The 26,674-nt window shown below is 31.1% G+C and overlaps 1 protein-coding gene across 1 annotated transcript in view; it reads right to left on the bottom strand.

The window, feature by feature from the left end:
* Nucleotides 1-26,674, bottom strand: part of LOC129220962 (ribosomal protein S6 kinase beta-2-like) — a 91,108-nt gene that overhangs the window by 2,007 nt on the left and 62,427 nt on the right. The window contains exons 18-28 of the mRNA XM_054855397.1: nt 25,628-25,761; nt 22,480-22,580; nt 21,216-21,306; nt 17,693-17,783; nt 14,311-14,352; nt 10,200-10,265; nt 3,326-3,466; nt 3,117-3,224; nt 898-983; nt 257-407; nt 125-174 (exon numbers count right to left, since the gene is read on the bottom strand). Of these exons, the coding sequence (XP_054711372.1) occupies nt 169-174; nt 257-407; nt 898-983; nt 3,117-3,224; nt 3,326-3,466; nt 10,200-10,265; nt 14,311-14,352; nt 17,693-17,783; nt 21,216-21,306; nt 22,480-22,580; nt 25,628-25,761 (1,017 nt within the window). The 3' untranslated portion in view covers nt 125-168. The remainder of the gene's footprint in view (nt 1-124; nt 175-256; nt 408-897; nt 984-3,116; nt 3,225-3,325; nt 3,467-10,199; nt 10,266-14,310; nt 14,353-17,692; nt 17,784-21,215; nt 21,307-22,479; nt 22,581-25,627; nt 25,762-26,674) is intronic.

Below are 26,674 nucleotides of genomic sequence, written 5' to 3'. Positions count from 1 at the left end.
TGTCTTACTTGGACTTTTACACCTTTTGCTATTGATATGTATATAAAGACTTTATACCAGTACACCTAACAATTTACAATATCAAGTTCTTAACATGACATTGTCATTCCAATACAATATTTACCTGTATTTATTTTTCCTAATGTATTTTCCTAGGATATTCATACATTATGTCTGAAAGAAAAACATTGTAATTTATTTTTCTGTATTTAAAATAGTTATGAAAGATAACAAGACGTATGAAAATTTATCATACTTTGATATTATGTCGATTTCGCACAGGAATAGCGGGCGATCTTGGTAGTTGAGAAACATTTGACATAGAAGCTACAGTTGTATGATCTTCAAATTGCATAGGTGAAGCTTTTGGACTGTCAAAATTGAAGTGGGGTGATGCTCTACGAGGGCTAAGGGAAAATTAGTGTAAATTTCAAGTTAATATCACTTTTTAAAGATTTTAAGCAACCATTTTCTTTTCATATTGTTAATGAAGAGTCAAAATCAATTTTTAAAAGAATGTTATTGAAAAGATTAGTTTTTCTCGCTTACTGTAAAAACATACTTTAACATAAATTCAAGTTAGATATTATCAAGGTGAGATAATTCACAACATTTAAACATAGCACAGCACATAAACACAAACATATGCAAGGTAAAAAAAAAAGAGAAGGTGAGGAAAACATAGCAGCTATGTTTGGAATTAATGGCTAACAAGCTATCAATAATAGAACTAAGTTTGTTTCCATGGCAATAAATGAATGCTAATAATTTTGAAAGATTCATTTTGGGACATGTAGTCATTGGTCATACAGTTAATTCCCATGCAAAGGTTGCTTCAAATTATTGACAAATCATTTCATAAAAAAATAGTACATTTCAGCATTATATTGAATTTACCTGAAAGGGCCTCTTGGGCTAAAACGGGATCTTGATTTATTGTGCACCATTTCATCTAATACTGAAGGAGCCATGTATGTAAAACCCTTAAGAATAATAATAAACATTCAGAGACATTTATACATCAAGGAATAAAATAGTAAGCAAGTAAGAGAAAAACACTGATTGCAAGAAGAAGTATAACAGACATAAAAGCATAAAATGTAATCAAAAATTTTCAATAACAAAATATTTTAAACTACCGGTTTTGAAGTGAAAGAAATACATTATTAAAGTCAGATTTTAAACAAATATTTGTATTACAGGGATCAAAGTTGACTGATGCACAAAATATAGGATTTTTGGAAACAATATGGACAACAAAATGTTTAATGTAAACAGCAATCATTACAGTTTACACAATGTACAAAAAGATACCTTTTTGTACAATGTACAAAAAAAATGTACACAATAATACACTTTGGCCTGGTGGCGACTTTTGGTACTTCAATTTTTTATTGAAATCCCATGGACTGCTATGTACGCTCATGAAATTTGGCAATGTTTCGTTCAATGCGTTACTTGCTAGAGAGCTTGGAACACCTCAAGTTATTTTATTACCATCCTCTATATCAGTAGTATCATTACGAAGATAAGGAAGGTGTTTATCTGCCGCAGGTTTGACCTGTTCAGGTGTCACCCAAAATGGATTTCCGAGTTTAGGTAAAATCTACTACAGTTATATATATACTTCAATTTTGAGGAGGCTGCATTTTCCAAATGCCTCAAACATGCGTCTGTGGGTGTGCTACGCACTCCTTCAAAAGGTAGGCTTTGAAATAATATGATAAAATGAGCAAAGTTTCTGAAAATATTTCAATTGGAATGGACAACACTGTATCTACATATTGATGTGCGGCTATTTTTTTGCATGCTACTGGTAGACCAAGACTGGGGCCAGGTTCAATGCAGAAAATTCCACAGAAACCAGTTCATCCTGTCTTATTGCTGATGGGCCCCCATCTTTGGCAGCCTGTATAACAGCCCAAGAATTGGAAAATAAAAGAAAAGAAAAAATTTATGGTGTTCGAAAATAGAGGCTACTTTAATATCAACGAAGTAATTTTGTTAATTGTATAAACAATGAGCTATTTGAATGATTAGTGTAAATCTAATATTACGGCTTAAATTTTAAGTCATCCATTTCAAATTTGTGTTGAAAAATAGTATAATACTAATATTCCAAATTAGTAAATTTGAGAATATACAGATAAATCAGTAATTTTTGTTGAATGTCTAAAATTGAAGTATTTCCCTTCCATCATTTATTCTGACCTCAGAAATAATGACATTGACAAGGTCTGTCACAGAGGTGAAATTCACGGAGGTGAGGAATTTTCCATTAATATAGGCCTAACGGATACATTTTTCAAAGAAAGAAATTTTTCTTTGTAGCTACAATCTGCACATGTTAAGCATATGCAAACATGCACACTTTTTACATTACTTACATCCCTGCAATTCAAGTTCACAGAGGTGAGAGTTCCCAATATATATATAACCACACTTGTTTTTTAAAACAAAATCTCGTTTTTCAAAAAAAAAAAAAAAAATCTTACAACTTCTTTATGGCTGAAAAACAACAAGGGGGCTACCATGTATCATAGGAAATAAATTGTGATTCCATTACTGCCATCTGTTAATGAGAAATGGAGTTTTGTGTTAGGGTAACAGAGGTGAGACTTTATTGTGTGACGTAATTCCTTATCCCCTCAAACGAACTAAAACAGAATATTAAAAAATTAAATATACTTAAACAATTAGTATTTGAGACACTTGTGAAAGAAATAATAAATATATACTTTTAATTAAACAACCTATTAAGCAACATGAACAGTCACAACAGGCGGTGAGATTTAACATGCTGTAAACCAAAAATATATTAACATAAAAATTACTAAAAAATTGTTGGCAGGTTTTAATAGGTATATTTTTGATGAAATTAAAAATCATTGTTAAATGAATAGCAACTTAGAGTTTTTACTCTAAGAGGTATGTGACAGCAAAGTTACATTTTTTGAAGAAAGACTCAAATATTTTACAGTAAATTAAGTTATGACACTTTAAACGGATTCTCCCTTCCTCTTATCCCACATGAAATTGAAAAAATGAATTAATATTAGTCTTAATAAAGAATGTACTGGTGAAGCAAGTATTACCAAGATTTAACTAACACTTACAAGAAAAATTTGGTTTTGACTTTCACTTAAAAAGGATTCATCTGGGCTTTCATATGGAGGCATACTGGTGAATTTAGCATCAAATTGAGACACATCATCATCAGACGTCTGAAAAATTATACAATGAAGGTACAACACATCATTAAGCCAATAATTCACGCTGAGAATAGTAACAGAAACACATTAGATAGAACTAAAATGAGCTGTACCAAAGGAGGTTTGAAAGGAGGTTCAACTCTTCGACTTAGCACATCATCCCAATTAACATGACGGAAAAACGGGTGACATTTAATGGCTTCAGCATCTTCGGGTCCACTTCCCAATCTCTGAACAACTGGTCTCCGTAAAAGCTAAAAATATATTCAAATTAAATATAGTATAACCTTGATTTATAATGATTGTCAAAGGACTGGAAAAAGTTGTTATTAAATCAAGGAGCATAGACATTTAATACAGTCAAACCCAGACCAGTGAAATGTATCATTAAGTTGAGGAAATTGTTAAATTGAGTATCGTTACAATGAAGTTATACTGTAACCATAAATATCTAGTTTTCAGTAATAGTTTATATACTGTGGACGAGTATACACCATTACTGAAGTAAGTCTAGTATAGTTCTCAGTAATTTTCAGATCACAATAGACCTGAAAATTCAGTTTTCACTTAGCAGACAGAGGGGAATTGCCCCTTTTTATTTACTAGCCACCTTTTTCCGCAAACAAAGACTCAATGACAGATACTTTTCATTAAACGACCACTTTTCACTAACTATTTTTAGTTATGTAAAGAATATTTGTTAAAAGTAACAAACTTCAGCAAGAAGTAAGGGTCTCATACAAAGCCTACCTCGGGATTAAAACTTGGTTTTAAAAAAGTTACAAAATAAATTGTGAGTATAGAATTTAATGAAGATGTATTTGAAATATTTCGGGATAATAACAGATAAAGCTTTTAGCTGTAGAATTAGTTGGTAATGTTGCTTTTTATCTATTTTTCCTGGATCTTTCTTCCGTCCGCTATCGACTGGAGTAAATGAGGGTTTTTTTTTTTAACGCAAAATGCACTTTGCGAAACAAGTTCGTTAACTAGCTGAGTATAACCAACAGGGGTCTGTCCAGAATTTTTCACAGGGTCCGTTTTTTGTGAAAAATCAATTATTTTTGTGAAAAATCAGTTAATTTTGTGAAAAATCAAATTTTGCAAAAAAAAAAAATTGAAAAAAACGAAATTTTTGAATTTTGAGGTGGCGCAAACTGCCTCATTGATACTGAATATCTGGTGTTTTCCCTCTTTTCTGTTGAGAATATCATTCTTGAGTTTTTCGAATATTGGAGTAAGGGAGGGTGGCATCGCTCTTTGGGAGATGGGTACCGCTCAAGTATCAATATTTATTTACCATTCTACATTATGTTAAATTATACTAGAAATGTTATGTGTATAGTATTTAAAATAATTGTAATAAAGAAATTCAGCCAGGGGTTCAGCATTTAACTTTTTGAATCAAGACATCGTTAAAAAACACAAAATTTCGTTTAAAATTTATAAGCTCAATGATTTTTACAAAAATAAACAAATATTTTAATTGTTTACCTCTTAAAAAAGCGTACTAAAAATCGCAAATTTGAAAAATCAGATTCCCATAGCGGATGCAAACAGATCGCAATCCTCAAAGTGAAAACATCAAAAGTATAAAAACGGCTTGTAAAATAAATATTTCTCATAAAATTATTTTTGAATTGCACTTTAGAGTACTATGATAAACATTTCATTAATGTCTGGACACAGTTGAATCAAAAATCAATAAAAAATGAACCATTGATTCAGCATTTAAATTTTTGACTCATAAAAGAAAATAGAATTCCGCTTTAAAAACTTAAAATAAGCGTTGTTACAAAAATAATGAGACTTTTCATTCATTTGCATTCTAATAAAGCAAAGTTAGCTTGAAAAAAGAATAAAGTATGATTCTCATATCAAATCTAAAAAGATTGCGCTTTTCAAAATGTAGGCATCTAAAGAAAAAACTATGAATAAAAGAGTTTATTCAAATTATCCTTTTTAGCATTGAAGAATCAAACCTATATAACTTTCTCCCAAAATAACAGTTAAACATCGCACCCGCCAGATGCTAAGTGACGCCAGATGCTAAGTGACAATAAGTTTAAAGCCATAACCCTATCTGTAACCCTATCTAAAGCGATCACATTCATCCCCCCCCCCCCATCCCTACTATCCTTTGCAGTCCTAAGTTCATTTCGCTGTATATTATTGTTTATTAAATCATGAGCCGGGAGAAAAGTGCTTACGACTCACTTTTTCAGAGAAGTCTGCAACAACACCAGAGAAGTCTGCAACAACACCTCTGCATAAACCAAACAAGCAAAATTATAAACCAAACTGACTTTCAGCTGTTAATTTCTTTCATAGAAACCAACAACAAGCATTTATTAGGCCTTAGTAGTTATTTATCGCTTGCAGGAGCATCATAAGAGCGCCTTTTTTTTCTTTTGCAAAACTAGCAGATTTTGTATAAGTTGATACCTCTACTATAACTTTAAAAAAGGTTCCAAACATGCTGCATTATTTTGATTTGAGATTTGCTCTTCCAATAAACAATTTGTGAACGATCCATTTTTGTTTATCAGAATTTTGTGAAGGGTCCGTTTTGGTTGATCAGATTTTTGTGAAGGGTCTGTTAACGGACCCAAATTTCCTCTGGCCAGACCCCTGACCAATACCAAACACAGTCTTTCAAAAATTTTCTAGTAAAATACAGCTGTTTAAACTATTTAAATAAATAAATAAATACATACATAAAAATGTAATCTGTAGTACAAGATTTATGCTTTTGTGAAAGATATTTTTTTTAGATTCCCAAAAACTAATTCACTGACACTGAAAAAATTAAGTTATAGTTAAGTTTTTCATGCAATCACAACTAGCGAATTTTGTATGATAGATGATAGCATAACAGAGTTATACAAAAATTAAATAATTTAAGTCCTAAGGATAAATTATCTGCTAATATGTTTAAGAATTTCAAGTGTGATAATTTCAGATTACCAATATTACTGTTAGCCAAAAAAAAAAAAAAATACAAGTCAGGGTTTGTAATTTTTTTTTTTCAAATCAAAAGCCTGATTTTTTTTTCATTTAAAATCGGATTTATTTTTTTTTTTTTTTTTTTTTTAATCTTCAGAAATTTGTAGAGATTGATTACTTTAATTGATAAAAACTAGCTGGCTCTGCCCCCTGCTCGCTAACACTTACCAAGCTGCCAAGATTGCTTCGCAGTCTTATTTGATTCTCAAATATTTAAATCGTCAATTGAAATGAAACAGATTAGAAACGCATTATGATCTCCCTTTGGAACAAAAAGCACCCCATCCCCAGGATTCAAAATAACTTGTATGAACTTGCAGAGCCGTAAGGGCTAAGGGGCTCTTGAGCATTGCAAAACTGCAGTTTTGTATGTTTGACAAGTTACTTTCATATTCGTGGTCTCTAGTAATATATCTTGCTCTTTAGCTCAGGGCTTGAATTAAGTTGAGCCTAAAGATTTTCTGTTAAAGTCAAAACTCTTAAAGTTTGTGAATAAGAAAGAAGAAATAAGCAAATCGAAAAGACGTAACAATGGCAACACCAAATAAAACATCAATAATTTTAATGGAGATGAGATTATTTGAACTTGATTTTACGGCTTGTTAACTTTTTCCTTTGGAGATAGAAGCTTACTTTTTCGACCATAGGTCGAGTTAGATCTGGAGTAAAAAAAGCCGCTCTTCCTAATTATGTCAAAAAGAAAACTGTGGGAAATTCCTTCACTTTTTACTGACAGATTTAATAAAGGAAGTAGTGCCAAAATTTTAGCTAAGCCTAAAAAAGTTTGAGCTAAAAACGCAAATAACTCCCGCCATATTTAAGTTAGAACATTGAAACAAATAGCGTAGAACGGGGGAAAATCAACCCATTCCAACATCAAGATAAAAAGCTAAAAATCAGGGGAAAATAGTTTTTATGAGGAAAATCAGGGATATCAGGACAACTACCAGCTTTGCAGCCTTTTCTTTAATAAGACTTATGTTTTGTCTTGTTATCCATGTCAATCAGGATAACAAGACAAAACAGGAAATTTTTCTGTATTTGCTAGCAGAAATTGTAAGAAACACCCCTAAACTATATTATAGAAATTCAAAATTAAGAAACAATAACTTCAAAAACCATTTAAAATAATTTTTATTAGCCTGGTGCAAAGCTATCCATTTTGGGTGGCTTTGAGCCCCGTCAGAAATGTTACAAAATAAATTATTTTATTAAAAGTAGTGCAACTTAAATGAAGCAAAACACAATTTCTAAATGTTTAAAAGCTCCTGTCTTTGTCCTTCACAACCTCACAAGACTTCTACCATTTGGTAAGGACACTTTCAACAACTTCAAAAATAGCTTCCAAATGGTAACTTCAGAGTTATTGAACAATGCAAGAAGTTATGTATAATAGTGCCAATTTTTATTTATTTATTTTTTGTAAAATAGAGTAGAAAATTAATTTTATACCTTTGGTGGGAGAGTGCAACACTTGGCCTTCCAGTTTTTTTTTTTTTAAAGTCAAGTATACTAAAAAAATTTTTTTATGAGGTTGACAGGGGTCTGGCCAGAGGATATTTCGGTCCGCTAACGGACCCTTCACAAAAATCCGATCAACCACAACGGACCTTTCACAAAATCCCGATCAAACAAAACGGACCTTTCACAAAATCCCGATCACCCAAAGATCACCCAAAACGGACCCTTCACAAAATTCTGATAAACAAGACCGGATCTTTCATAAATTGTTTATTGAAAGAGCAAATCTGAAAGCAAAATAACGCATATTAAATCAATTTTTGGAACCTTTTTTAAAGTCAAATTAGAGGGATATGCTTACACAAACACATTGAAAAAAAAATCGGCACAAATAAATATAATGGTGTTTATTTCTGGGAAAGAAATTAACAGCTGAAAAAAAGTTTGGTTTTAAATAATTTTGTTTATTCTATCACAGCTAATTAGCAGTCGTGTTGTTGAAACTTTTCATAAAAAGCATTGGTAAGCACTTTTCTCCCTGCTCCTGACTTAATAAACAATAACAATAATATATATCAGCGAAATGAACTTAGAACTGCAAAGGGATAGTAAGGGTGGGGGAAAAATCTGATCGCTTTAGATAGGGTTACCAACTTCAAAATTATTGCCATTTAGCATCTGGCGTTAAACCTTTATAATGACTTGATTAGAAAATATTCTCATTTTACAAGCTTGTCAATATTTGCGTTTTTATGGTGGTGTGCAATGTTTAACTGTTATTTTGGGAGAAAATTACGTATATGGGTTTGATTATGGTGCTGTGCAATGTTTAACTGTTATTTTGGGAGAAAATTACGTATATGGGTTTGATTTTGCGATGTTAACAAGGATGATTAACTTTAAATAAACTCCTTTACTTGCAGTTTTTTTCTTTAGATGTCTACATTTTGAAAAATACAATCTTTGAACATCCAATATGATAATCATATTTTGTTCTTTTTTCAAGCTAATTTGAATTAAGGACAAACCTTGAATTAAGGATTTATTATTAGGATGCAAATAAATGAAAAGTCTCTATTTTGTTAGAATACTCATTTTAAGTTTTTAAAGCAAAATTCCATTTTTTTTTATGAGTCAAAAATTAAAATGCTGAATCTATGATTTATTTTTATTTTTTTATTTTTTTTTTTTTTTTGCTTCAACTGTGTCCACAGATATTAATGATATGTTTATCATAGGACTCCAAAATGCAATTTTAAAATAATTTTATCAAAAATATTTCTTTTACAAGCCGTTTTTATACTTTTGATGCCTTCACTTTGAGAATAGGGATCTCTTTGGATCTGCTATGGGAATCCGGTTTTTTGAATTTTTGATGTTTAGTACGCTTTGTTAAGAGATAAACAAATAAAATCTCTTTTTATTTTTGTTAAAATCATATAATTTATAAGCTTTAAACGAAATTCTGTGCTTTTTAAGAGTGTCTTGGGTCAAAACGTTAAATGCTGACCCCCCCCCCCCCCCCCCCGGTCTGTTTTTTTTTTTTTTGATACAATTATTTTAAATGCTGTACAGAAATATTTCTAGTATAATTTAAGATAATGTAGAATTGTAGATAAATATTGCTACCTGAGACAGCGATGCCCCCCCCCCCCCGGCCAAATAATAAAAAAACACCCCAGAATGATATTCTCAACATAGAAGAAAAAAAACACTCAACTTTAAGTTTAAATGATGCAGTTTGTGCCCTCTCTAAATTATAACCGTTTGTTTTAACTTTTTTTTTTTTTTGCGAAATTATTTGATTTTTTGCAAAATTAATTCACTTTTCACAAAATTATTTGATTTTTTCATAAAAAACGGACTCTGTGAAAAATTCTGGACAGACCCCTGGTTGAAAGTTAACCGGGACGGCTCAAAGTCTTACAGAATAAATGTACAGAAATGAATATATTAAACCTTAGCACCTTTTGCAGTATTTTACAAGAGACGCTTTGTTGACTGCAACTGTTCAACTGGATACATAAACCTGATGTGAGTTTGAGAAAAACATCATTTATGATGCAAAATTACCTCGGACAAGCTGCATATGCTGCAACGTGTGGAAGCTTTATGTATTGGAAAGAAAATAATTTTTATCTCAATTCATTCACACTTTGCTCCATCTTAAATCGCTACTTTATTTAATGTTTGCAGCCAACCTGTTTGTTCTATCACATACATCCGACTTAACATTTTTAGCTTTGCGGCTTTACATAACTATCAAATGATAGTAAACACAAATTACTTGATGTTGCTTTGCTGTGAGGTTTTCCATGAATTTATCAAATTATCAAACATTGAAATGAAAGCTTTGGTAACAATAAAATTCATATTTGCAACATTCATGCATTTTGATGCATTTGTGGTTATGCTATTTAAATCGTCACTGACATGCTTTGCAGTTATTTAAAAAAAAGAAAAAAAGATCTATTAAGCTCAATTAAGTAAATAGAAAATATCTAAGAAATGCATTTATACCTTCCGAATTAAATCTCTTGAATCAGGAGTGACATAATGAGGAAAAACAACTTTGTGCTTCAGTATCTGAAAAGGAATAAAAATAGTTACAAGACCAAACAGTTTTGTAATTGTAAATTGATTTAGCTATAAATTATTTTTTAAAGAATTTAGTTCAAAAAAAAAAAAAAGTTAGAGCTCATTTTCCTAACAAAGAAAGGGTCTTAAGGAATTTTATATAATATATCACTATATTAATATCCTACAGGGAGGAAAGAATTCAAGCAATTTTCCAAGTACTATTTAAGAGGCAAAAAACATTTTTCAAAATACTATCCCAAATTCGTATTATAATTATCATAAGAAATAGTGAGAAGCAAAGGGATGCAAGTGCGGAAATTAAAAATTTGGAAATAACCAGTACAAATGGTAGGTGAGCCCCTCCGTCTTGTGGCAAGAAATGGTACTAGTAGCTCCGGTAGGTGCTGCTGTATAGTATGATTTAGGAAAAAAAATCAATGAAAGCCTACCAAGGACATAATCTTAATACCCGTTTTACTCAAAACTTGAAAATGTCCACTTACCTCCCTTTGCTTCTCACTGCCTCATATGCAGATTTCATTTAAATTAAACATATGAATAATAGGCAACAATATGAAAATCACTGAAAGCAATTTCTACAACAAGGAGCCGTCCACAAATGTCACTTTTTGTGACATATTTGATTCATCTCCCACCTTTTTCACAAAGTATCCCACTTCACCTAACTCTCTCCCCTCTGTTGTCACAGGTCATACTATATTAAACAAAAATCAATATTGTTATAAAAAATGTTTTCATTTCAACCAAAATGTGATGTTACGCTTAATTGCCTCCTTCTTGCCCCATAACTGCCTCAATATCACACATCACGCCTCCTTTCAAAGTGTGACATCATTTATGGACGAACCTCAAGAGAAACTACGATGAAATACATACTGCATACCTGCCAACCTCCGAGAAAAAAAATCCGGAAGATTTTTTTATTTTTATCCACAAAATTTTAACGCAAAATAAAATCAAACAGGACACCTACCCTCTTTACATTTAACAATATATTAGTTATGAATTTCATATCAATTGAAATTACTTTCGTTTAGTAAATATTACTTTTATTGCTTTCTTTAAAAGTTTGGAAATAACATTTGTTACTCATCTTAAAAAAAGAACGAAGCAAAAACAGCTTGAATTGAGAGAATGAGAAGATAATTGGCGCCGAAATTGTGCCCCTAGTTGCCCGCCGCGACGCTTGCTTTGATTGGATCCCGATGAAGTCATGCGCAGTATCACTCAGTGACGTCATAATCTTGCCTCGCTTCTTCTCGTGCCATTCTCTTACGGCAACCTTTCCTTGGCTACTTGGCCTAAAACGCGGTGCTGCGTTCCACAAAAGTATCGTTAGCGCCAAAATTGGCGAGATAATTATTTTTCCTACAAAACGTGAAAAATCCGGAAGATTTTGCTCATAACCGGAAAAACGGAAAAGGACATAAAAATCCGTAAAACTTCCGGGAAATCCGGAAGGGTTGGCAGGTATGATACTGTATCGAAAGTTTCTCTAAAAATGCCTGAAAAGCTCAGTCATCGAGGAGTAGGTCACATGTGACTTAGTTTAATAAGCTTCACATTCAAAGTATATTTTCAAGAATATAGAGTAAAATAGAAGACATATGGGTGATTCTCCAAAATCCTAACAATATTATGTCCCAGTAGCCTAAAACAAAAATTGTTTAAATCAGAAAGTGTTTTAATTTTTTAAATACTTAGAAATAACTTATCTTATGTTATTCTACTCTTATTAAAACAATAACTAATTTAGTATTTTTTGCAAAAATTTTTAAATAAAAAGAAAGTCACACTTTTGGCGTGTCTCCATCCGTGTTTCAAATGGACTTAAATTATTTTAAAATTTTATATCGACATTCCATAAATTCAATTTGCAGTACAAAATTAAGCATACATAAAGGTGTAAAATAACATTCTTTAAATAAATTGAATTATTTAAATCATCAAGGTACTTCTTTTTAAACTTTGTCCCCAGGTTTTCATGTCATTCTCCTGTCCTAGGAATGAGTAAAAAAATAGTAAAAAAAAATATATCAATAAGTAAAAAAAAAGGAATTTTTAATCTGCTGTACTATAAAACTGTTTATTATCACCATTTTGTTATGTATGGAGTTGGTTTGTTGTGTTATGGAGTATTTTGTCAATATGATTTGTTTGCTGTTGTCATTAACATTTTGAAGTTCAATAGGGTTAGTAACATTTTCACTGTCCTTGTCCTAGACAATATTTCTGTTTTAAATGAACGAAAAATTTTAATTCTAGTCATAGTGTGTGGTTGAATTTAGAGGTTAGAATAGAAAAATAACATTATTTACCTTAAATATAATCCTGGGCCTACGTAACACGCAAACTGTATGGAAAATGTCATACTCCTCTCGTAAAAATAAGTCATACTCCTATCCTTAAAAAAAATGTCATACTCCTGGTGCAAAAAAATCACTCTCCTAGCATTTTTTCTCAAGCACTGGTAATAACATCCCGTAGAATAGAAGGATTTATTTCCAATATATTAGTTGGAAAATAAGACTGATTGAAACAAAGAAAGTCAAATTTGGAAAACAATAAAAAATGTATCAGTGGAATAATTCCATTTATTTAACTTTTTTTTTGTTGTTGTTCAGAAAAAGTGTTTCAAAAGAGATTTATTGGTTAGACATTTCTCTAAATGTTGCTCGAATAGGTAAGTGATATTGCTGTAAATTTTGTAGTTGCTTTAAATTAAAAGTAAAATATATGTTACTAATATTGCTGATTCCCTTTTTATTTTATGTTTGTACTTCGTGAGTAATAAAACAATTGGCAGGTAATGAGACGGTAACTTTTCTTTCTGTAAATTTTATCATACTATGAATGGCTAACTTAAAGAAAGTTTTGATGTAGCAATTGATTTTTTTCCGTTGAAATGAATGTCTGTTATTCGAAGTGTAAGCTATTCAGAGTGAATAATATGGAAAACCTATGTGGGAGTGGGACTTGTATTCGAAGAAATTGGGGGTCCATTAAGGGAGGTTTTACATAAATTTTGTTTTGTCATTTAATGACTATATATTTTGATTTAGGCTTCAGTTTTTTCTTTATTACTATAGTTACATTTTAGATAACCCATGAAGAAATTCATTTTGTAACTCTCCAGGTACTGCTTGTCAGTCTCCTGCTGTATGAAAATTCGACCCCCTCTTTTGAGGGTGTAACATAGTTAAAGTGAGTTCCCTCTATTTTTCTCTTCATAAGTTCCTTACAATGAGTAAGTATAATTTTTTTCAGCATTTTAATTTAAAAAAAAAGTGCTTGGAAAACGTTCAGGTTTTTGACGAATCACTCATACGTATATAATACGACAAGTGCATTATACAAGATTAGGTAAAAAGCAGACTCCATGATTACAGGGCTATTAGTGCTTTGAGCTTTCACTTCACCGAAAGAAACCAAAACACTAAGTTCTATAATATTCAAGGCTTGCAAATCATCTATTAGTACGGAATATATCAATTTTTCTCTGTAGCTACTTCCTCCTTATTCTACTATATCTACATCTTTGTCTCCTTTACTCTATTTGAGAGATCATAATAACCCCTTACTAACAAAACTTAACGTCCATTTTGTTTTTGAGTAAAATTATGTATATATACAACAAAAATCAATCTACATTCTACGTACAACTGCGAAATTCAGATTCCACCTGTTCAGTTTCAACCATCTTCCTCCGTGGGATCTCTTCAACTAAATCCCTGCACTCTCAGCAATAATGCTGGGAGGTGGAGACACTGTCCCTGACACATCTGGTATTTTACTGTAAAAATGCAAATGTAATTTTGTTTCAAACCAACTGTTCTTTTGGTGAGTCCTGCCAAACCTCAAGGTGAGTTCCTCAAACATTTCTCTCACTTAACACTTCGCTTAAAGTTTCAGCATAGATTTTCTATCTCTAAATTTTTGTACTTTGCACCTGTATTACAGAGTACTGCTAGTAATTATTCGAAAATAAAAAAATATGAAGAAAAGAGCGAAAGAAACCAATATAACTTACTTTTTCAATAGTTTTCTTTCTGTTTTCTGCTTGAAATGGAGGCTATAAAATATATAAATAAATAAGTACAAATAATGATTCACAAAATAAATTAATTTACATGTGATAAGATTATCCAATTGTACTATTATTATGAATTATATTTAAAATTCTTACACCATGCAAAGTTAAATTTCTTTCTTAGCATAAAATTATAATAAAACCAAACATTACTTTTCCACCAAAACATTAATAAACTCAGAAAATTGTTAGTAAAAAAAAAAAAAAATTTTTTTGGACAGAAACTACTGGAAAATAAAAACATCTGTAATTTTAATTGTAACAAATTCAAATACTTAGTTTATTCTATAAGGAATGTGTCATGAACACAAAGTCAACAATTTTTAGGTTGATTTCTTGTGACGGAAAATCCACATAATAGGCAGGCATATTGCTTTCAATGACTGAAAGTCAAACTAATGATGGAAAACAAAGTGCCAAGAATGTCCCCTATGTAACAAAATTTCTTAACACACAGAAAAAACAATAGTATGATCAAATGAAACCTCATGGAAATACTATTTTCATTAAGCAAGTTCAATAACCCAGACATGCTTATGAAATTCACGTTCAAAACTACTTTATAAGGGGGAAAAGCAAGCTTTATTAGAAAAAAAAAAGGTTTTTAATAAAAGATAGCAGCTACAGGAAGAGGAAAATATAATAGATGAAAGAGAATTCAAAAGATTGAATTTTCTATCACTATTCCACTTAAGGCGGCTTGGGATTCTGATGCATCTAACTGCAGTAAGAAAGTTAGAAGTGAGATGGCCTTCAGATGCAATGTAGGATTTCACACAATACGTGATTACAGATTATGAGAGGAAAGAAATAATGCCTATAAAAAAGAGTGAAAAGTTGTTTATGTTAGTTAGTACATTAAAAATTCTTAGCACAAAAATAAATAGAATTTTAACCCTTTATCTACCAATTGAACTTCAATTTAAAACACCATTTTATTTGAAGCTGATTAAAATGAGTTGCAGACCCACCAGCAGAATGTTTTTCCGCAGTCTACGATGCATGTTAAAACCCTCGAAAATAGTCTGCAAGATAAATTGAGGGACGAAAATTTCATTATAAAATATAAATCAGCACTGAGAAATGCATAAAAATAAAATGCTGATCTTAAGAACCAAAGGGACATGCTACCATTGAATTCGTACCATGGACCCGTTGATACCCAAAAAATATGGTAGGAATCTAAGTTCCCTGAAGTTTCAGAACTTTTTTTTCTTTTGTCCCAACAAAGAAATAGTCAGCAGACTTTTTCCCTTACTGCAACGTACGTCACATGGAATTTGGACCAAGGTTGCAGATATGCTTAATTGCAGGAACTTGAAAGAATGTATTAAGTTTCCTTAAATGCCTGTATGTGTTCCAAGCTGTAGATTTTGTTTGAGAAAATAAATTATAGCTTTACTCAAGCCATGCTTTTGTGTTCTTAATTCAACCCATGTATCCTCAATATTAAGAAACAGTCCCACATATGTATTTTTCTTAGCTTATATGATAAAAACTGTTCTAGAAACTGCTATGAGGCATATGATTTAAAAATATAAGTGTTTGTACAACACATAATTGGAAGGAATACCTAAAAGTATTGTTGGGCATGCACAGCATGCATATTAAGTAATTTGATTTTTTTTTTTTTTGCATTGTATAATTTACCTTACAACATATTGAATTTAACATGCAACTATGTACACATATATGTACATAGAAAATATATTTTATACCTACAGACTCATTTAAAAAAAATTGTTTTAATTGCATTTTTTCATTGTTTCAGAAATTTGTCAAATATTCAATAATAATTTCATTCATAAATAAAAAAATGTTCTTTGTTTCAGGCCAAGCAAAATAGAAAGGACTGATTACTAAAAGTGTATTATACCTATTAAAAAATCTTCCATCTAATAACATTGACAGCGGCAGAAAATTCCCAATCCTACATCAAGGATAAAATCAATACAACTTTTGTTTGTTTTGCATTTGTACTTCTTCTTAACTTCCTTTCTTGCTCTAAAATCAGTCTTTCAAAATGTTCTGCAGTATGTACCCACAGAACTTTAAAGTCCCATTTTGTTTACTTAGCTTCAAATATTGTAATACTGAAAAAGATTTAATTTTATACTTGTATGTCTTAATAAGCCTCTTAACTACCATGTGGTTGGGCAATCCTAGATTTACATATTAAACTGAAGACATATCTCGTCAAGGACCACAAGATGGTTAAGAAATGAGATTGAAACACATGCAACTGGTGTTTCACTTTTAGTATAGCAAAGTAAATAAAGGGTTAAAAGAACATGAACAGCAAAAACTTATGAAAAGCATCATGTAATTCTAAAATAAAAAAATAAATAAAAAATTAATGTACATATCCAATCAGGAAAATTTCTACACATTTTTGTTTATTCAAATGACTACCAATAAATGTGAAGGAGCAAAACGTTACTCAATGCTACTTTTTAAACATTTCACAAGACCTTACACAAAATTAAACCAAATATGCATTGAAAAGATTTGACTTCAAAATAGCATACAATGCTTAATTTTTTGAATGAAGATGCAAAGTTACAGAGACAATAAAAATTTACTTCTCTTATAACTAATTAAATTTTTTAAAATTAGGAAATTATTGATCCTGTGCAGAACATATGTGCTCTATACTTCATATTTTAGGATTATGTGTCTTATGTCATAATCTGGAGGGATTATTGATCTGTCTTGCTTTGGTACAAAATTGCTAAAACATACTGTCAAAAGATTGTGTTTTGTTAACAGAGCAAAATTATAATTTTTGGTACATATATACATTGTACTTTTTGAAATATTAAATAAAGTTCCTTTTTTAAACATTAAATAAACCATTTCACTCCTACCGAGGTGGTGGCCAATACGCCGGTACAACCAATCTGCTTCTCTGAGATCTATTGCAAGCCCCTTCTCAAAGTTCAACAACTGTTTGCATTGCCAACAGTTACCTCTCAAAGGTACCAATCGAGTTCATACAAGTTGACAATTTTGTTTGAATAACTCTATGGTACTAGCAATTTTGCTTTCTATCTCCCCTACCTAGGCAACTTGACACACTTAGCACCCTGACTCTTGCCCCACTCGCCACAAAATTTAAATCATTTGCTTATCTCTTACCAGACTACATTCTTGCTGAGTTTCTAGGTTGCAGCTCAATTTCTTTTGGGTTTTGTATACACATTTTTTGAGACAGAGTGTTTATATATGTTTTCGTAGCTTAAGAATTTTATTTTACAGATAAAAGTATACTATTGTAAATTAGAAATCAAAAAGCAATACTAGAAAATACAAATCAACTTACAGAGCCAGTTAACATGTCATACATCAAAGCTCCAAGGCTCCACCAATCAACAGCTCGACCATGACCACTTTGAGTTAAAATTTCTGGAGCCCTTAAAAAAATGAAAAAAAGGAATTAAGCAATCATTCTTCATGAAAATATAAACTTTGAGGAGACAAACCAACTTTTTCTTTTGTGGCACTTTTTTCATTGGGCTTCTGCAAAAATATTTTATTCTAAAAAAGTTTTCATGTAGGGGAATACGGGGCAAAGAGAAATTGAATATTTACTCTGATTTTAGTGCCACCTATCTAGTAATATTTTAACTTTGTAGTAACACATGTAGTAACACATTCTAGTCAGCAAAAAATTATCTCTGAATATTGAAGCATATGATAATACAAGCAAGTTTTAAAAATTGATATTTGTATTGTAATATTTTTTTGTAAGTCAAAAATTATTTTTGTTGTATAAAATAATAAAGTTCTTGCAACTAACATTTTATATCTTAATTTAGACTTACTAATGATTGGTAAGTTATTTGTTTCTTTAATATTACGCTTTTTTTACTTTTAATGCTTTATACAATTAGTAAAGCGCATGAGGAGAAATGTAAAATAGCTCATTTTGTTTATTTATTGAATTATATATAAAAACCACCTACGTATTCATTTATTAATTTATTTACGTTCTTTCATTAAAAAATTTACTTACTTACTTATTCATTTATTTTCTTATTCATTCAATATTTAATTCACTCTTTTATTTTTTCTCATACATTAATTAATTAATTATTGTTTCATTATCCTAAATTTATTCACTCATTCATGCAATTAAAAATATTTTCTTTTTCACTTTGCCCCATGGGGGAAAAAAAGGCTGAAAATTTTTCATTTCGTTTTGCAGGTCAAGTTTTAATATGAAACACATTTTTCTTTTTCATACTGTGATTTGCAGAACAAATTTCTAATATAGTTGGACCCAGATTTAGCAAACCCCTATTTAACAAATTTCATGATTTAGCAAATTTTTATTTTCTCCCAAGTAAAATGAAGGCAAAACCCCCCGAATTAACAAATTATGTTAACAGCAACAAAAACTTTTTTTTTGTTAATTTTGAGTTAGAAAATAGTGGATTGTTTCCAAAATCCATCTTATCCAAAGTAGAAAAATACTTTTCTTGAAATCAGCAATTTTCAAGGGCCGAGGGTATAACTGGAAGCGCATTCATTCTTCACAGGTGCAGTTGAGTCATGAGTAACTCATCAGGTGGATTTATCCGCCCCTTAGAAGAAATCGCTCCTGGGATAGATTAACGATTATGTCACATGTGTTGACGGACTGTCTACCTGTACAACTCAAGTGTGTGAAATTGTTGATTTGTCTGAATCAATGAAGAGTGATTCTGATGCAGAAAGCGATAATGAAACCCTCATTCAAACTGTTACTTTTTCTAATGCTTTACATGGCCTGGAAACTAAAAACGTATCTCATGCTGCAAGAGGTAAGTGATGCAGTATTTCCTTTCTCCATAAAATGAAAAGAGAAATATTTCGAGTCCAGTATCAAGGAAATCGTCAAGCATCTATTACTCAGTAATTTAAAATTTCAAATTATAGAATGTGTTATAAAAAAGCGTAATGTTGAATAGAAAGTGCACAATTTCTAAATATGGATATTTTTGTTCAGTTGCTTATTAGAGCTTTTAGATCAGGTAAGAGCAACCTTTCTTAATTTATTTTGCTCCCTGATATTACGAATAACCCCGATTTAAAGCACAAAAGTTTCGGTCCCGATGAATTCGTTAAATCGGGGTCTGACTGTATGTTAATTTTAGAAAAAAGTTAGTTATCTGACTATTTCACTTTAATTTATATTCTATTACTTTTTACTTTACCATTTCAGTTTTAAATTCGCTTTTCCAAATATTTCCTGCTTCCACACATACATGGACAGAGAAAACAGCTTTTATGAATTTTTTAAAATTTATTTGATATATCTTTTTTTGAACTAATTTACTTATCATTGTCTAAATATTTTCTTTTTTAATGTATTTACGCATAGATTTTTAACACTAGAATTAAGGAAGGGGTCATTTTGACCCCAAGCAAACTTTTTTTTGCTAACTACTCTTCTATATTTTTACTAAATTCTTAATACTTTCTTGACTTTTCTTAAATCATTGTGCTGTGTGATACTATATAGATTTAAAGAAAGAAAAGTTTTTTTTGTTTTGAGCCTCAACCGGAAGGTCATACCTAGAATTACGGGAGGTGTCATTTTGACCCCTTTGAGGAAAAGGAAATGCTAAAGCATTTCATTGCAGTACATTTTTGTTCTGTAAGCTATATTTGTTTATGCCAACTAAGTAACAAACAAAACATAATAAAAAGGGTGTCTGCATAACATCACACCTGTCTGTCATGTGATTTGTAATACTGGAATTATACTTTCTAATTCGATAAGATATTAGGCATATATGAATGAGTGTAGGTTCTGCTAGATGATTTGTTTTTTTTATTTATTTTTGATAAAATAGTTTGTTTTATTTACGTTACTTTTTGTTTTTGTAAAAACATATAGTCTCGTAAAAGAGGGCTAAAGCAAGACGAAATTGTAAAAATGCTGCAAAAACTAGATGCTCTAGATCAAATAGGAAGGAAATACTCCCTGAGATTCCCTCACACCTCTGGCCAGTATATTATATATCTTTCACAATATTTTGGATTGAGCAGCTATACATGCCTGAATTGTATTCAGGACATATACAAAAGAAAGTATCAGCGGAAGACTTTTTAATTATGTTTAGCAGAAGTAGAACTCAGAGAGGAACACATACCAAGTATAAACAAACTTGTTTTAGCTGTAAGTAAATTGATGTAGGTGCAAGATTCAGTGGAGTAAAAAAAAAAGGAAGAAATGTCAAGCAAAGGAATGTAAGGGTTAAAAAAAACTTAACTTTGTGCCACTGTAAGATATCTGTATGTTGATTTTGTGCATAGAAAATGAGAAAGATTAGCTCGTGCAAAAAATGCTGCGCAGATGAATAACCTTTTAAGTACAATTATTTGTTACTTTCACTTTTAGTAAAAAAAAAACTTTCATCTACTTAAATATTTAGGTTCAAAACTATTTTCTGCAAAATTTAATAAATTATTCACTTAATTTATTGTAGATTTGTAAAATGTTCTTAATGAAACCGAAGCAACGCCGGATATCTCAATCTCACTTTAAAAAATATTTTTTAAATATTTCATTATGTAGATTTAAAACTTCTCTATCCTCAAAAAAATAGTAATTATTATAATTTAGTTTATTTTAACTTCATTTAAAAAGATATTGACACTATGTAGGAAACAACACTAATTTCTTTAGTGGGGGTCAAACTGACCCCCCCCCCTCCTGATTTCTAGTGTAAATGCCTTAAATTACATAACAATAGCACTGATAATTATGTAATGAGTTATCAGCAAGCATTTGGAAATGTAAAGAGAAATTACACAAAATTCAAATGTAAACAAATAAAAGCTACAAAATAACTTACATGTATTCAATGGTTCCGCAAAATGTGTGAGTAATTGAACCATCTCTAATTGATTCTTTACACAAGCCAAAATCTGTGAGTTTCACATGCCCTAATGTAGGAGAAAAGTGATTTATCAAGCAAAATAAAAAATAGCACAAATCGTCAATTATATCAAATATATTTTGAAAGAAATATTTTCATCCATTTCAGATAATTCCCTTAATCTTGGAAGTCAAGACTTAAGTTCCAGAACCAGAATTATAAACTCATTTCTGAAGTTAATAATAATAAAAAAAAACCCACAATGTCATGTGTCTGAAGTCAAGTGTTCGCACCATGCTGCGGAAACTCTCTAGCGAGATAAATTCACTTTATCTACCAGTTTGTTGGCACTTTCAGCTTCAATGAGATGACATCTGCCTCCAGCTTGGTTATTCACTATTCCTGACTGAGGAGTTCTAATATGAACAAAACTGCAGTCTCTGGATGTGATAAACGGGCTGGCTGTCTTGTATGTTACATGTAAAAAGGAACTTTTTTTATTGGATATGGAGACTTGACATATCGGGTCAGAAAGGCTCGATTTTTAAAGCAATATTAAAAAATGGAGATTTATGTTTAAAACTGCAATGAATAATTTCTGAAAATTCAAACAAAAGTTAAATACCAGATTTTTTTTTTTTTTTTTTTTTTTTTCAAATTCGAATAATGGAAATGTAAAAAATTAGGATATGAAATGCTTCTACAAACATTAACACTAATAATGTAAGTAAATTCTGTCTTACAAAGCAGGCTAGTTTCATAAATTTTTGATCCACACTTCTTTTTCATTGAATAAAAGGTTTTTGTAACCCTAAAACACATTCTTGCAGTTTCCAGCAAATTTGGGCATTTTATGCCCAATTTGCAGGAAACTGTTGATTATTTCTTTTATTTTTCAGCACTGTATTAACACTGAATGCATACGATTTTAATTGGCCTTTGGCATTGAAAATTTAAGCAGTCGTTGAATCTAAAGCAAAGTATAACCCAAGATCAACGCATTAAAAAAAATACTGAATTGCTTTTTCCATAGAAAAAGATAAAATGTGGTTTACGTTATAAATTATGAAATTTTTTTACCAGTAAAAAAAAGTACAGTGAATTTTTACACATGAAATAAAGCTTTTTTAAAGACCCTTGATTTCAAAAATAAATAAATTAATTAAATTAAATTAAATTAAAAACAGAATAAATTAGAATTAAAATTAATTTCATGCATAAATATTTCAACTTTTGTTACCTTCAGAATCTAATAGAATGTTTTCAGGTTTCAGATCTCTGTAAATTATTCCTTCTTGGTGCAAATGTTGTAAAGCTAACAATATTTCACTTAAATAAAAGCTGAAAATTAAAAAGACAAAATAAAATTTCAATACTAATTGTAGAGCACTGAAAATTACAAGAATAAAACTTATGGAGGGAAAAAAATGTTACTAAGAAACATCCAATAAGCATTTTATAACTAATAATATAGTACACAAATATATGTAGGCTCTAGATATCAATTTTTTTCATTTCTAAGATTAATTCAAATTTCAGTTAATGATTTTATTTTTAATTTTTGACATAAAATAAAAACTAAAAGATTTGATTTTGTTGCATTCTTATCTGTATAATTGCAATATTTTTCTCTTAAATATAACTTTAGCTGAGAAGTTGTGGCATTCCTGCTACGCCTCACTATAATGGACAAATGGCAATTGATCTTCTCTGGCCATCATGCTTCTTGGACAACCTTGCCCAGGCCATCTCTCAGTGGATCCTGTATCCTGGAACTGTCTCCATAAGTTGTGAGCCATGCTCAGCGTTAAATTGAATTCTCCATAAATTTGGACCTGAGACTGGCCTGCTACTACCCTTCCAACAATTCCCACCTCATTTCATATCCCAAATGTTAGTGTTACTCATTTTTAATGTTAGAATCAGCAAATACTAATTTCACTTGACTTAATTCTCTTAACGCCTAGTGGCACATGAGGCTGCTAGCATGCGTTTCATCCAGCCTGGTTTGATGATGCCCCCAGCTTGCCACCCAAAGGCATTTTTCCCGATCATTGGCTCAAGCAATCCGCCTCCCTGCCTATCCAGAAGGGAAAACTATTGAATTGATTTATCTAAATATGCTATTTAAAAGCACAATCTTTTACACTGAAAACAAGTGATGCTAAGTATTGCATACATTAGCATTTTTCTTCGTAATGTGGAACCGTGAATGGTTTCTTGGAGTGTCAAAAGTACACAAGGTCGAGGATATGAGGTGCAAAAATTGCCATTTTTCCAATTTGGTTCTTGTGGTCGTGGTGAATATGTTTTATTATAGTTAATGCGATACGCATTTTTGTGAATTCTAACAATTGTTCTTCGTAATTCAACGGCTTCATGCTATCATACACTGAAAAACTATGGTAATCACATTCAACTTGTGCATTATATTTGTATATTGTAGACAATAATTAAAGATAACTTTTTAGTTCAGAAAAGTAATGACTTAACCATAATTATTCGATTCTCCCTCACCTCCCTTTTCTTCAACTATTTGTGTATTAAATTAAATAAAGAGCCTTAAACTATGAATTTTTTGTTTTATATATTAAATTTCATGCCTTTTTAACGATTCCGTATGGTAGAATCATTGGTTTTATCGGAAAGGGGGTGGGAGGACTTCAATCTTAGATTTATAGGCAGAATATCCTCTACATTATTATACATCAATTTAGAAGTATAATCATTAACTTGTTGTCATGTTTTGACAGGCATAAAAATTTGATCAATTATTAATCATTTAGAGATTAGAGAGATATTAAGAGCAGCATTGACACTGATACTTAAAAAAAATACAGTATACTCCCGATTATCCGTGTGCGGATTATCCGTGCATTTTTTCGGAACTACTTTTTTTAAAGCTTCTTCTAGGAGCTAAAATCAAGGTAATACGAAGCATACCCTACTATCCGTGCGCAGAGGTCAAATCGGACACGTGTCCTACCCATATAGAATTCATTATTGGATGCAGTGCATGGTATAGCAGCTGCATAGTTAAAAGGTAAAATCAGTTACCCTTACACGGTCTTGGAGAAAAATCTTGCCACAAGAGTTATTGGATGAAGAATCATCTTCGATTGCCGAAGATAATATCGATAACATCATTGAGGAAGTTAAAGAAATCGGAGGTTTTGAATCAGTTGACGCTGAAGAGTGGTTTAAAAGCAACGAATGTGAATCAGGATTTCAATGTCTAACTGAAAAAAATATCGTTGAACTTGTTACTGGATAAAACGCAAGTGATGATACCAAAAACGAAGATGAAGAACACAAAGAAAATACAATTTCACATTCTGCTCTACAATCTGTGGAACATTTATTGGATTACATGAGTGAAAGAGGTTACGATTATGGAGAAATAATTGCAGTAAGAAAAATTCGTACGGACATACGCAACAATTTAAACAAACAAAGAAAACAATTATGTATCACCGATTTTTTTAAGCAATAAATTTCGAAGAAAAGTTCCTGATCCAAATGCCAATGTAAACAGTATGCATTTTTGTCTTGAAGTAGTGGTTTAACATTTTGTTAATTTCTTTATATGAGACTAGTGATACCCGCACGGCTTTGCCCGTAATAGAAAAATCAAAAGGTCTTTTGGTTCGCCTGTATATTTACAAATAATGTATGGTGAATTTCCTCGCCAGTTGGCTTGTACCCATCTTACGGTTCCACGTTATGATAATTTCGTATCTCGCCAATTGGCTTGTGCCCATGTTACAGTTCCACATTATGATAATTTCGTAATTTACTCCTCCATCTTATGATATTTTTTTTCTTAAAATTGGAATAGAAAAAGAACCACATCGAACTTTCGAAAAATTGCTTCGAGGTGCACACTCCCATGCTACATACTTTGCCAAATTTCATGAAAATTGGTCGAACCGTCTAGGCGCTATGCGTGTCACAGACACCCTACAGACATCCTACAAACATCTAGACATCCAGACATCCTCCGGACAGAGAGACTTTCAGCTTTATTATTAGTAAAGATTCCACAAGTTGTACAAATTCTCTAAATTTTAATACTAGTATACTAATGCAGGATTCACACTAGGGAAAAATCTGTCGCGTGATTTTCTACCATGACCAGTGACCACAATGTTAAGAGAGACTTAAGTGGGAACTGACTGCCAAATGATTTTTTGTTGAATGGGATTTTGGAAAATGCTGTGGAAATCGAACAATTCTGCTTGCTCCCTAGTGAGAACTCTGACTAATGACTTCTTGTTAAATGCTTTTTTACATGTGTGTATATGTAAGTGGTAGCATACCAATAAATTCTATATCATCAAAAAAAAAAAAAAAAAAATGAAATTGAAAGAAAATTGCAAAGTAAGTACCATGCTGTATCTTCTAAAAGCATTACTTCTTTTTCAAGGTGCATAAACAGTTCTCCTCCACTGAGAAACTCTAAAATCAGATATAGCTTTCCACCGGTTTGAAAAGCATAGTGAAGGTCAACAATGAAAGGATGCTAAGTAGAAAGGTTCAAACAAATTAGATAAAATAAACATTGTTTAAAAAATATTTTTGCAATCATTAAAATAAAAAAAATTATTGATCTACAAATTAGACACTTATACATATTACCTAAAGCAAAAGAAAAACTTTCTCTGAAATGACTCTTGCTAATAATAATCGTAATCTTTCAAAGAAAAAAAAACTAACTTTCAACAATTGTCCAATATGAATAATAATAACAACAATAAAACTTTAAAATATTGGCATGTCTACAGCCTTTTGTTTAAAACGCAACATACACAAGGTATCTGCTACATTTTGAGTTTTCAAATCTATGACTTTTCCTGATTTTCCATGACATCGGCTCATAACGTTCGATGACTCACAGATGTAATAGTTATCAGAAAAAAACCCACATTTTTCACAAGAATTGTTTAAAGCAATGCTTTGAGGATTTGCAACCATCTTAGCTATGCTTCATACATATCAGGGGTCTGGCCAGAGGATATTTGGGTCCGTTAACGGACCCTTCACAAAAATCCGATCAACCAAAACGAACCTTTCACAAAATCCCGATCAAACAAAACGGACCTTTCACAAAATCTCGATCAAACAAAACGGACCCTTCACAAAATTCTGATAAACAAGATCGGATCTTTCACAAATTGTTTATTGAAAGAACAAATCTGAAAGCAAAATAACGCATATTTCTGTGTATAAACCGATAATTTTTGGATTTTTTTAAAAGTCAAATTAGGGGGATCAGCTTATATAAAATCGGCTAATTTTGAAAAAAAAAAGAAAATCGGCACTCTTGCGATGTTTCTGCAAGCGATAAATAATTGCTACTGCCAGATAAATATAATGCTTGTTTGTTTTATCACACCTAATTAGCAGTGGTGTTGCTGTAAACTTTTCTGAAAAGG

Source organism: Uloborus diversus, chromosome 4 (genome assembly GCF_026930045.1).
Source record: "Uloborus diversus isolate 005 chromosome 4, Udiv.v.3.1, whole genome shotgun sequence".
Lineage (NCBI taxonomy): Eukaryota > Metazoa > Arthropoda > Arachnida > Araneae > Uloboridae > Uloborus > Uloborus diversus.
Note: the sequence above shows the minus strand (reverse complement) of the source record. Positions and strands in the feature narration are given on the sequence as shown.